This window comes from Hippocampus zosterae, chromosome 17, assembly GCF_025434085.1.
Source record: "Hippocampus zosterae strain Florida chromosome 17, ASM2543408v3, whole genome shotgun sequence".
NCBI classification, from domain to species: Eukaryota; Metazoa; Chordata; class Actinopteri; order Syngnathiformes; family Syngnathidae; genus Hippocampus; species Hippocampus zosterae.
In genome coordinates, this window is record NC_067467.1 from 7,245,343 (window position 1) to 7,258,835 (window position 13,493).

The 13,493-nt window shown below is 42.8% G+C and overlaps 1 protein-coding gene across 1 annotated transcript; it reads left to right on the forward strand.

Annotated features, from left to right (window-relative positions):
* The first annotated feature begins 586 nt into the window (after window positions 1-586).
* gmip (GEM interacting protein) lies at window positions 587-13,369 on the forward strand. The gene is made up of 21 exons (XM_052048406.1): window positions 587-996; window positions 2,517-2,607; window positions 3,730-3,811; window positions 4,270-4,309; window positions 5,991-6,116; window positions 6,720-6,784; window positions 6,861-6,968; window positions 7,056-7,136; window positions 7,396-7,557; window positions 7,631-7,768; window positions 7,833-8,023; window positions 8,336-8,427; window positions 8,506-8,568; window positions 8,657-8,737; window positions 9,139-9,281; window positions 9,362-9,538; window positions 9,651-9,788; window positions 9,864-10,063; window positions 10,407-10,734; window positions 11,481-11,583; window positions 12,311-13,369. The coding sequence occupies exons 1-21, from the start codon at window positions 951-953 to the stop codon at window positions 12,817-12,819; spliced, it is 2,964 nt and encodes a 987-aa protein (XP_051904366.1). The 5' UTR covers window positions 587-950; the 3' UTR covers window positions 12,820-13,369.
* The last annotated feature ends 124 nt before the right edge of the window (window positions 13,370-13,493 follow it).

The following is a 13,493-nucleotide window of genomic DNA, read 5'->3' on the forward strand; positions in this document are numbered from 1 at the left end:
ATGAAAAAGTAGTATGCCTTTTTCTAAGATTATTCAAATTTTCTTTTTTTTATAACAGTAACGAGCACCTTCATTTCTTTCACATAGCGACGCACATTTTCCTTTTCTTCTTTGACAAAACTGAATTAGTTTCTCTTAAAAAACTAAACTGGTGTTTTTCTTGTTTTTTTATGAGTTATTTCTGACTGTCTTATTCTTTATTTCTGAACATTTTTCTCACATTCTTTTCTATGCCGAGTCGAAAATGTTCTTTTTTAAAAATAATGCTAAGTTTTTTTCCCAATTTCTTTACTAAAATTTCATTATTTTATTTAATTTATTTTTTTTCAACTAAGCTGTGTTCATATTTTTCTTTTTCTTTCACAGCTGAATATATTACATACTTGATTTTGCTGTTTAAGAAAGCAATGTGAGTGTAGGGGTGGGGAAACTCTGGCTCCTGGGCTTTATACAGTCTGTAGCCCTCCAAAGTTTGCAATCAGCCCACCTTATAATTTCACACACCGCACTTATAGATCATAATCATTAACCCTGTAACCTCATAACATGATAAGATGTCCACTATAGTGACCGCTATCCCTGAAAGAGACACTCAATTCGACAACCTTTCACTGCATTTGTGTTGAGCGATTCATCGCCACGGAGACGGCAATAAAACTTGAATTTGCATACTGACTGATCGCTAGATGTCGTATTTTGTATCGACTCATCTCACACGCAAGTGCTTTCACGTAGGTGTGGCCTCGAGCTGCGCTTCCCCTTCCTATTACACCCGCAGGCCAAACTCGCCTTTTGCAACGAGAGGAAGATGCAGTCAGCGGCCGTCTCGAACCGGCGCACCTGCGATCCCTTTTGGGAAGGCTTCCCACCCCCGTGTGGCATGACCACGACGGTCATGTGATGTGCGCGTGCCGTTGAGGTCCGAGCTCAAACTGCTGCAGGTGTAGAAGATGGAAGAGGATCAAGAGTCGGGTCGTGCGTCCCCTCCGCCCGCGGGTGAGTGGAAAGATGCTATGTTTCAATTCGAATGCTCATTATGACGTTGTGGGATGTTTACCCGTGTGGTAAGTAGTCTTACTTTGCTGTCTTCTCCTTGCGCTGCGCTCGGCAACATCCTCTTTGTCAGAGCTGGACTAACTTCCTGAAAATCAATTTTGGCTGAGTTGATGCTGTTTATTCATTGTAGTTATTTCTTTTGAGCTGTTCGGAGTGATCCGAACAGCAATGGTCAAAAATATTTCTGATATGATGAAAATTGATTTATTTGAAGGCTCCCTGACAAGACTTCCCAAAACTCACTCAGTACCGCCCCCTGGGAAGTTGGAAAAATTAACCCTGGACACCAATTACACCGATAAACACAAAATTGGGTTGAGGTGTCTATCTTAACAGGGCGCATAAAAAATGTCTCAATCACCCCATGCCTGCAACTGAACAGGAAATCAGCCATTTTGGTTGGAGGCACCCATTTTCGGTGAAGTCCTGTACCTGCACAAAAAGATAACCAAATGGCAAAATTATTATGCTATCACATCTAATGTGTAAAAAGCAGTGCGTTGAAAATAAGTGTGTCGCTCCTTAATAAGGCAATAACGTATCGAGGGCCTACAAACCAGTGAGTGGCTGGTGAGGCACTGACATAGGCACATTATTATAGTCATTGAATAAGTGGTATGCAAAAAAAAAAAGAAGAATTTTAATAGTGCAGTCCTGACAATTCGAGCCCCCGGTTTGAAAAGCTCTAACATTGATCTCGCTTTAGCAAATACAATAGATCCCATTTCGCTCGGTCGTCCAGTTTTGAGAAATGTTCAATATTTGGCTTCCATGTCTGGCTTTCATTTGGAGCCATTTTCTTTTTCCAAAATCAGCGAATTTGTAGTTGCGCACCTGATTTGACAATTTGTGCCCCCTTGAGTGAGGCAGGCTACTGTCTGCCTCACCTTATGCTTTTCTTTTTTTTTAATCCACATTTTCATGTGATGAAAATTATTAAATATACGACACAGATATTAAATACATTAAGCGAGTTAGTGGGGGGTTGAGCAATCTGAGTTGAGCTCGATCTCCACCTTCTGCACTTTTTTTTAAGATAAAGAGATATACTATATTGTGAATGCAGAACTGTGTCAGGGGACCAACTGCAAACAGGATGTGGTTGGCCAATGAGCAGACGTGTGTCTCGTCCTCGTTTGTCGTGCCAGTTAAATGTTTAAGTCATATTTTAGCCAATACATGCAAGTCCCCCCGACCCCATCCGTTTTGAGATTAATTTTAAAGTGTAATGTGGTTTTCATGGGAAGGTTATGATTTGATGACCTCTTTGTTGGTTTTACAGCTTTTCATTTCCCTGCAATAATGTGGTTTGACCAGCAGTGAGCCCATTTCTGCTATTTAGAAGGAAGTTGTGTGTCTGGATGTACAGAATGCTTAATCTCACACCTAACAGAAGATGAAAAACATCACGAGTGCCACTCTGTTTTTTTCCTCCTTAACGTTTCGATTTTTCATTTCAGACATCGTCAAAGCGACGCAGAAATGTGAAATCAAGCGATACAGCGAGATCTTCAGAGAGTTTGACAACCTTGAGTTATCTTTTATCCCCATGTAAGTGCTAGTTTTCCCATCCATATTATAACTACAGTAGTCATAAGTTATACAGCCTTGTTCAAATGCCATTAGTTTTTGATATAAAACCACACCACGAAGATCATTTCAAAACTTACATACTGGGATGTGGCTGTGTTTAGAATTAATCAATCACATTAAAAAATATGTGAAATGGGAGTCAACACACAGCTACCATTTAATGTGCTTCTGTTGAACCCCAAATAAAGTCCAGCTGTTCTAGCGGGCTTTTCCTGACATTTCTTTGCTTTCTAGCAGACGCCTGAAGGTTTTGCATTAACAAAAGAACGCCATACCCACAAAAAAAAAGCTTGGTGGTGGCAGTGTTTAGTTTTCTTTGGATGGAACTGAGGCCTTAGTGAAGGTAGAAGGAATTATGACCAGTTACAAAGAGCTCACAGTATGTGCCAAACACTCAAGTGTCTGCTCGAAAACAAACAAATGTCTGTAAAATTCTACTAGAACATCTGAAATGTATCTGAAGTTTGTAAGTGGCACTTTAAATGGTGGCAAGTGTGTGCTGACTTTAATTTAACATGAGTTTGAATGTGTCTGGTCAATTCGAAACAGCTGCACATTCCATTGTAAGCAGGTGTGCGCACTTATGCAACCAAGATTTTTTTGTTTTTATCCCCGTCTCAAAATGATTTATTTTCAGTAGAGTTGTACAGGCTATATAGGTCTTATTAATGGTGGAAAAAGTTTCTTTCTTTTTTCACTTTTTACAAAAAAAAAAAAAAACAATCCTGTGATTACAGTACAAATTGCTCCATCCCTGTCAGTGAAGTGTATTAAATTTCAGCGTTTTCTTCTCAAAATAGATTTAATCACTGCCCTGAGTGGGTATGATGCAATTGTTTGAAACTGTAAATTTTAATTTAATTTTGGACTACAAACCACCACTTTAGTAAGAGTCAAACAAAGGGTCAACTCTGCTAAAAATATGCACAGCCCTGTCACAACAATCTATGGTGTATGCATTCATATAGTTTTCACTGAGATAGATACTTACTCTAATATTTTGGTCTCTTATTGAGCTCCAAAAGTCTGTTTTGATGTTGTATCCATACTTGTATGAACGTGTATTTCAATTCTGTTCAGTGACAAGGACGATCTGCTGTCTGACACTTCCGAATGCATCACTGGAGAGAGACCAGAACTCGCAGAGGAGCACGAACAATCTGTAAGTCCAAGCATTGGCATCTGGCTAACATATAAGACCAAAACGTTTATGGACTTATGATGAATCTCATTGTTTATTATAATACAGAATCATTTATTACTTTTGCTTGTTAAAAAAATATATGGGAAAAGGACCTTGAAAAAAAAATTGCATATGAAATCACAATATTGAGGGGGAAATTGTAATTAAATTATTTTTCAAAGTCATTCAGCCTTATTCAGTATAACATCCTTGTGAGAAATTAATTATTTTAAGGTTTTATTTTATTATATATATATTTTTTTATATACAGTCGACCCTGCATACTCGCAGTTCGGCACCTGCAGAGTCGTATGTTTGCAGATTTTTTTTTTTTCAAATTAGTTTCAGTATTTAAAAAATATTATATGTGTGTGTGTGTGTGTGTGTGTGAATTTCTATTTATACAAATACATGTATTTATTACATTTTCTCCTTAGGAGCGTTGTGTAACCATTGAAGGTGATGGGAACTCATCAGGTAAGGCATCTTTCTGATTTATTGTTTCTGATATGGGAAGTTGTTAGTCTCATTAGCTTGCATAAATATGATAACGTTCGCAAAAATATTCTCCTTGTCCCTTCGTCCCACAAGTTTCTTTTTCCTGTTGCCCGTTTCCATACAGTATCTTGCCTTGAGTTGTAATTGCCACGGGGTAACAAGATTAGGTTGCAGATTAAGCAGGAGCCAGCTGGCCTATTTTTCCCATCGAGGTGTTACGCCTGCAGGTCTGCTGGCTGAAAACACAAACAGAAGGCCAAGAAAAGCAAGGACTACATTTACACATGGCGCATTTTCGCTGCAGAGGGCTGCAAGAGCGAGACCGGAGATGAGCAGATCTAATGGGAGTGTGGAAAAGCCGCACGGTTGCAATTGGAAGGTGGCGGTGGCGAGCGCGTGACAGCATTTAGTTCCAAACCGCGTCTCACTGCTAACTTTCTTTTTGTGGTCAACCTCTGGCTCCATGTTTGCATTTGTCTGCACTACCGACAGCGCTTCCCCTTCAAGGGTGTTTGCGTCACTGCTGTTCGCACAGATGCGTTTAGTCTTTGTGCTGCATGTGCCACCGTTTTATCATGCAACACTGTATTGTTGTGCTTATTTTTGTTTGTGAAAGGTGGTAGATGTTATTCATCCATGGAGGACAGAAGGATTCCATTGAAGATAAAATCGTCCCATGTGGATTTACATATTATTTTTAAAAAAATGTTTTGAATACAAGGCACGGTGGTTGACTAATCAACAGGAAGTGGCCTATGAAATTTTGAATGTACAATTTTGGCCAATTTTTACACATTTTATGGGTGTCATACTTTTGCACCCTTGTCTCAAAGGGTTAAAACCCAATTGATTTCAAACTTCTTTTTTTTGTTGAAACTTGACTTTTAAAAATATATACAATGGAGTCGGAGCATAAAATTGTGCATTTTTTAATTTGTATTTATTTTTCGTAGTGTTGGCACACTCATCCATACTACACAATTTCACAATATAATACCGAAATATATTACTGCAGACCTCCTGGTTTTGTGGATTATTTCAAGTGAGCCCAAGGAAAATGAACTCTGGCAGCCTTTTGTGTATACCCTGGTCCCATTGGCCGGCATTAATTACCCATCAGCCCTTTAAATGCCATGTCCAAACTGTTACTGGGCAGGTGGCCAACCTGAGAAGCTCGTCACTGCCTGCAATCCGAGTTCACTTGAGCTAATCCTTCACCTCTCCGACAGTACAATCGACTTGAGATATTGATTTCCAAATGAGACAAAAGCAGAGAGAGTACCTTTTTGGGGGGGATATGTTTGGAATTCTAACTGGATTCCGTTAGTGTGTTTGGAGGTCAGGAAGCCGTGTGATCGTCCTTCACATTGTGTGAATCGCTGAGGAAGAATTACAAGGAGTGGGGGGGTGAGGAATGAAAGGGGCGGATTGCCGCGTCAATGCCCTGTCAGACTAATTTCAAACATTTTTGTGTCATCTGCCTGATGCAAAGTGCTTTTTTAATGTCGGGCGACTAAGTGAACAGTATAGCGACACCTTCGGGAAACTAAATTGCTTCCTTGAGTGGAGGTCCTCCAGCCTTCCGAGTGGGCTTTTTTTCGGAGTGTTTTATTATTTTTTTTTTCGAGCCCCGCCGCGATGCTGATGTACTCCTTCTCAGCCCACGAGGCTGACCTGGCGTTGTGCCGTTGTGAGGATGGCGTGGAGACGGCCCTGCAGTACGCCAAGATGTGGTGTCGCTATGCCAAAGACCTCCTGGCCTGGATGGAGAAGAAGCTCAACTTGGGTGAGTGCGTGGCGGGGAACGGAGCCGTAGGTGGACAAAAACAGTGGGACAACTGGCTGTTTGATTTTCAAACCATGGGCCGAATATATATAAATAAATGAAGTTGTCAAACTTGTATATGAGATAATTTTGCCCTCATTAATTCACTTATTATTGACGTTAAATAGATTAGATGTCTATGTGAAACTATTTTACAGCATTTTCTGTAACAATGTTTTTTTTTCTTCTTTCATCTCAAATTCAAATGATTGCTGGATGCTTCACACGCAGAAAGGATTTGTCAGGGAAGATTAAGAAGAGTGGAGCATGCTTGTGAGAATTGACACGCTGCCTCTGGAGAACAAACACTGGCACAAATTGCTCAAGTCATTATGAAAATATATCAGTCTAATGAAACTCAAAGGTCTTATCGCAAGTGGCCAAACAATTGCCCACGTACCTGTGCAATGACAAAAAGTCTCTAAAAATATGCTTTCTTCATTCCATACTTTTTTTTTTAATCCATGGATGTGCACGATGTTTGCCATGCCCCACACCGCTCTGCTCACTGCTGTGTGTCATATGTGCTAAAATGATAAAATGTTGGATTTTGATTTTTGACAGAACAAGAATTTGCCAAAAATGTCATGAAGACATCTGAAGCAGCAAAAGCCAATTTGGCAGCACAGGTAACACCATTTTTATTGAATTATGCTTCTTCCTGTGCTGAGGAGAAACAATCCATAGTTGTCTCCTCTCGCTTAGGAATCAATGCCACTACAGTACATCTACACCATGGCTCTCGAAGAAGACCTGAAGAACAGTTTGAACTCTCGGAAGACTTCGGACCTTGTGCAAAACCGCTGTTACCAGGTAAATGTTTGCGTAGCTACGAGAGAGCCCCATCGTGTTGTCTCCTGAAAGTTACCGTTGTTAATCCACCGTCTCCTGTTCCAAAAGGCCTTGGCTGCCAAGAGAAATGAAATTGATAAGTGGCGACGGGAATTCAAGGAGCAGTGGGTGAAGGAGCAGAGGAAGATGGTAAGTGAATTAGGACGACTTCCTAGTTTAGCAGCAGCAGTCGGTCAAACTGTTTCCGTTCACCCTAACTGAGATTCGAATCCCGTTACCCACTGAGCCATGCATCCTCCACCCATGTTTTTTTTTCCTCAAAATGTTATCTTAAATTTACTTCGACGTCAATACACAACAAAACGGTGTCCAAAATGGCAGCCCATTTCAGCTCCTTCCAAATTCAATCTGATGTTTTTTTTTGCATGCGTATCCGTGTGTTACTCAGAACGAAGCGGTGACTGCACTGAAAAAGTCTCGTCAGCAATACTTACAGCGCTGTGACGAGCTGGAGAAGGCCAAAGCTATCACGGCCAAAACCGTGGACGATCCAGGTGGCATCAAAACTCTGGATAAGAGGAGGAAGTCCAAGGATGAAGCTCAGACGAAGGCAAGAGCAGCCATCCTGAAAATACCTCCATGTGTTTTTGGATGCACTTCATGTTATCTATCGTGTGCTCAAGGTGACGGAGTCCGAGCTATTTTACAGACAGTGCGTGCACGATGCCAAGATCCACCAGGATGAGCTAGTCAAGGTCAAGGAGAGAATTATCTCTCACACCCGCAAACTCATCTGTCAGGGAGACACGGTCCTCAAGCAGGTCGGTACGATCACGTCCGTGGAAACATGTCCTCACTCTCACGCGGTCCCCGTGCGTCCGGCAGGTCACAGTCAACATGTTCTACTACCAGCGGCAACAGACAGAGCCGGTTCCTCTGGGCTATCACAACCTGGAGCTCACGTGCCGCTCCCTGGAACCCGGCGAGCCCTACTTGATGTACGTACGGAGCAGGCGGCGCCAAGAGACTCCTCTGCAGATCTTCTCCTTTCAGGAATATGTGCCTCAGGGAAAACGGTAAGGAAGAAGCAGTCCTCTTTGTAGTTCCACAACTGAGAAATGATGACTGTGTGTATTAAGCACAAGACAAGCGTGACATTTTCACCTGTTGCACGTTTGGACTTTTTAATATCCATTTCGACTGAAATTGTGATTCATTCATTATTAAAAATATATTATCATGTATATAAATATTATCAGGGATGGGCAACTGGCAGCCCGAGGGCCTCATGTGGCCCTCAGCCACACTCTTGAGTGGCCCCTTGATTGATTTAAAAAAAACCTACATGCACATGTTTGTGTAACTAATCATGATCAAATATGTCTTAGGAACAAAAGGAAAACCAGCAACCCTCTCAGCTCCCTGCAGGACTCCTCACCTCACACAGACGACAGTCCCTACAGACAACCCAGTGACTCCAGTAAGTCTCCATTTCATCCATAAACATCTCCTCACCTCCATTTGAATGACAAAATTAAATGCGTCTGCTGCTTGGTAGGGAGATTTGGCTTCAGCGACAGTGAGAGCGTCGGTGGCAGTCTGGAATCACTGTCCAGCCCAGGTGATCACATCTTTGCATAATGTCTTTTAATTTATCCTCGATAATGTCCGAACATGACTGAAGTGTTGTCTTTTCCCACCCGCGGCAGCTCACTGTCACAGGAGAGGTCACAGAACATACACCTTGCTTGCCGATGATATGGATGACCGCGATGTGACATCTGAATCTGGTTTGTGATCTACCGCTTCTTGCCTAGCTGAACATAGAGTATCATGGCGTCCTCATTACATGCTAATATATTATACTAAAAAGTTACATGATCTATATTTAGGCAGTGATTCTTTCACACGCCACATGACACTTTGAAAATTAGTTGCGCATACGTTTCCTCTGCTACACACACATAGAGTACACAGATAAAGGACAGGTAGAGTCTATCACTGCTCTATATTAAATATAATCGAATAGATCATTTGATGATGGCAGTAGATCACAGTGATGTTCCGGATTCAAATCTGCATGCGTTTTTTTTCTCTGAGTGCAAAAAAAATTATAGGGAGGGATGAATGGATCATACAGTGAGTTTTATCTTTCACGCAATGTGTCTATCCTATTGTTTTTTTTTTTTAGAGTGCCTCGACGACCAGCAGGTCAAAGTTCGCACCCCATCCCGGGCGGCACTAACTCACCGACTCAAGAAAATGAAGAACAAGATGGTGAAATGCAAGCAGTGCGACAACTACATTTACGTCAACGGCGTGGAATGCGAGGAAGTAGGGTGTCCCTTTAGCGTCAGCGAGACGTTTGGAAAGGAGACGCCGGTGGTGGTTTTATTCATTTCTGCCGCCCTCAGTGCGGCCTGGGTCTGCACAGGAAGTGCATGGAGGTGTGTCAGATGGAGTGCGACATCAACAAGGGCAAGGTGTTTGGTGTTCCCCTGTCTTTGCTGCTGCGCCACACGCCGGACGACGTCCCATTTGTGGTGCGAAGATGCACCGCCGAGATCGAGAGTCGTGCGCTCTCCTTGCAGGTATTGTTTTTTTACAATTTAAAACAGTTCCCAGGTGTTTTATGAAATAAAAAAATGGCAGACACTATCAGTATCATTTGTCTTTTATGAACTGTTTTGTGTTGCTACTAAGGGGGTGTATCGGGTTAGCGGGTCCAAGCCTCGCGTCCAGAAGCTGTGCCAGGCCTTGGAGGAGTTCAAGGAGGACGTGGACCTTTCTGAGGTGTCTCCACATGATGTCACTTGCATCCTGAAGCACTTTTTCAAGGAGGTACGGCACGTATGTCACCGAGAAGAACTGAATTACATTTCTTCCATCTTACCATTTATCGTTTTGGCAAGTTAGCTCCCGGAGCCCCTGCTGACGTTTGAACTCTACACCGAGTTCATAACAGCGGGGAGGAGCATCCAGCAGGTGGGCGAGTGGGACTCGACGCAAGACACCAACGAGTTCACGGACGTTGTTTGTAGCCTTCAGCAGCTATTGCAAAAACTCCCTCTGTGCCGTTATAACACTTTGGAGCACCTCATACTCCATCTGCATAAGTAAGTTTGTCTTAACACTAAAAAAATGAAACTGTCATCTCCGCTTTTGTTTACTTACTGACTTGTTTCAGACAGCATGAAAAAAATTGCTATTTTAGCATGTTTATTGTATTTGTCAATAAAGAAGTTGTTTTTCAGATTTAAATAAAATACAGCAGCACAATGCCCCTTGTTACAATTAGACACTACCACCTACTGGCCTGACATGCATATTACACTTTTTTCATTTTCCTGATTTTAATGTTTTAGTACAAACCTATCTTTGGACCTCCATGCACTATTTTCGCAACATTTTGACTGCATGAGTAGGTTTTTTTCATGCACCTTCCATTTATCCCTGCAGGGTTTCCAGAAACAACGAGAACAAAATGTCCTCCAACAATTTGGGCATTGTCTTCGGTCCGACTCTCCTTCGCCCCCCTGTGTGTACGGACCAGCCGGCAGTGGCCCTGCAGGAAAACACCTACCAGGCGTTGCTGGTGGACTTCCTCATCTCGCACCACGACAAAGTCTTCATCCACCGACACAGAGTCAGGACGTCCACTCCTCCTCCGGCCCCCACAGGTCCGCTTCCGGAGACCCCTCCCAGACGCGCCTACACTCTGGATGGGGACTTGGACACCCGACCAGAACAAGGAACATCTTCCAGGGATCGTCCTTACTCACTCGAAGTAAGTTGCGCCGTTATTTAGCTCTATTTTCAATGTCTTCCTTTACAAGCTCAGTTTGTAGCGGAGCCTTCAAACCGGATTAAGGGAGCTGCTGTTTTAAGAGTCTCATGATGCTTTATTTTGATGAACTCACTGGACAGCTGCTGCTTTGCTTGCACTTTGTATTGTTTCATTTCTTTTATGTCACACTTGGTATTTTGGTTTGACATTTTTCCAGGAAGATGAGATGTAGTATTTGGACACCTGGTGGCTTGTTACATGTAAAATGGAAGTTAATCCTGGACAGTTGTAGAACCGTCACTGGGTGTTAGGGGAGCTGCCAGTGATTTGGGGCAGATGTGTCGAACCGCAGTGGTATCGCTCCAACGACTGCTGAGGAGGACTTACTCGATGTCAGATATTCTTTGCCTTAAGTTTCAGTGGCCGGTATCGGCAGCCTCCATGAGCACCGATAAAAAACTATTATTGGCCCCGATTCTGATACATGGTACCGGTACTTGCCCATCCATTGACCAATTATTTGATGATATAAATGAACAAATACATTTTGATTAACAATTTTGAGATAAATGAATAAATAAAATAAATATCACAGCCTCTTGACAATGTAAATGCTCCATTGACTGGAGCGAGTCGTTTGTCCACAACTTGTCATAACGGACGTCAGCGTTCAGTTATTACCGGGTAAAGGTAAAGAGAATCTAACATCATTATGGCACACCACTCAACTTGTGTCATTCCAACAGAGCGAAAGAATGAAGAGGGAGTCGAGCGAAGGTTATATATCTGACAAGTCTTCATCCAATGAGGCAGTGGATCAGCTCAGCCCCAAAGCCGCTGACAGAGCAGGTAGGCGGGACTAGAGACATAGATCATAGACATGAATAAGAACTCAGTTGGCTTCTAGAAGTTATTATTATTGTCCTGTGGTCCATTTTTCAGTCACTTCTAGCTTGCAATCCGCTTAGTGGTTTGCTCTTGTTGGCCCATTTTGTAGTTCCTTTTTTTTCTGGCTTCGGGACTTTTCTGTGGTTAAGTAAGACTTCCTTCCGTCCTCCTCTACTCTTTCTGTTTGAGTGTGTTCAAGTGTTCATTTTCAGTTCTTCTTTGGGGCTCTCTCGCAAACAGGGTTCAACTTTGTTCACCAACTTGAGGGTGTTGTTGAAAATAGATAGACTGTACACACGTGCATTTATGGAGATGTATTATTTAGCTATGCATATATATTATAATCCAGAAGAGTGTGTGTGTATATGTAAGTATGTATGTTTATATATCGTGTTTTACAGTAATACCTAACTATACAGTATTTATAATTTATCTGTCCCTTTGGCTAGAAATGAAAAAAAAAATAATACAGCATAAAAACACTGTTTCCCCATAGGAACACTAGGCATCACAGTTTTTCCGTTGTCGCAAGTTGGTTATATGTGCGAGGATCAATGGCCTGGCGTGCGCGCATGAGGCGGCGACTGTATATTTCTCTCGCCTGATGTGCATCGAGCCTTGACGCATCAACCTGAATGTTGATTGACTTTATTTAATGAACCATATTTTTCTCCTCCTGGTGTCCCAGTCCTGGCTATGAGCGAAGCCCTGAGCAAGACTCATCACGACCCGGTGAGGGACTTTGTCTTAGACAAGCCACACTACCGCTTCACCAGGCAGCCCGTCAAGTACCACCGCCATCACAACCCGAGAGGCCGAGCTTCCGACCAGAGCTGCGACGCCGGACGGCCCGCGGTGCCTTCTGGGGACCCTCCGGGAAGCGCAGACAGCAGTCGCAGCTCCTCCCCCGAGCGAGCCACGCACAGACGTCCCCGCAGTTTGGACGGCGGCGTGGAGGACGTTCCTCCTCTGAGCCCGCGGGATGTTGTGCAGTACATGCTCGGACTGGAGCCGGTGACCCGCGCCGCGGTCGACCTCAGCGTGAACGGCCCCATTGACTTACAGAGGAAGGCGTTGTGTCACTCTCCGAGGGCCATTCCTGCAGAGCACCACTTCACCTCACCCGCGCAGAAAATTCTGTCGGGTCTGAAGCTTAGGCGCAGCCAATCAGGCAGGGAGGAACAACTTTTTGTGTGAGGAATAACTGGAGCACAAGCATCTGATATGGATTTAGTCACCGTTGTTGACGTGAATGTTGCTACAAATGAATCCTGCATCTTTTACATTGTCTTGTCACTGGGGTGGAACTGCTTTTGTCAGCTTGACTAGTTAGTACAGTACCTTGAGGGATGGAAAAAAAAACTGAAGTAGGATACGGACATAAAAATAATTTGGCTGAATGCGCCACCCCCACGTTCTTTCAGATTAAAGTCAACCAAGACTAGTTATCAAATGTGTTGAAAAGATTGTATCCCGTGGTGTGTCGACTGAGTTTCCCTTCCTTCTGCTCGAAATCTATATATATATATACAATTTGAAACAGTAATGTAATATGCATATTTTTAAAATTTGTGTTTATTTGAAAATATATGTATTTGGTGAACCTCGCGTTGTTGGGACTTGGGAAGGCGTGTCATAAAATGATTTAATTCTTGCACCTCTCCTGTTTCGACACAAGGGGGTGTCGTTACCTCGCCGCTCGACTAAAATGGCAAATAAGAGCGGGTCCTATGCGGATGGTCAGCGATGGGATTTTTGCTCGTTATCTGTTACTTTTGTTTTCATAGATTTTTGGGAGGGGGCGTTTGTTTGTTGAACAATTGTGTGCCTTTAATCTATTGTTTTACTTTAGGGGGTAAACTATTGCAAAT

What these genes read in the sequence shown, in the direction of transcription:
- gmip (XM_052048406.1), top strand. Translation starts at nt 951, where the DNA reads ATGGAAGAGGATCAAGAGTCGGGTCGTGCGTCCCCTCCGCCCGCGG. An exon ending in AGGTGATGGGAACTCATCAG is followed by an intron (nt 4,310 to 5,990) that starts GTAAGGCATCTT and finishes ACTCCTTCTCAG; the next exon opens with CCCACGAGGCTGACCTGGCG. An exon ending in ACGGCGTGGAATGCGAGGAA is followed by an intron (nt 9,282 to 9,361) that starts GTAGGGTGTCCC and finishes TGCCGCCCTCAG; the next exon opens with TGCGGCCTGGGTCTGCACAG.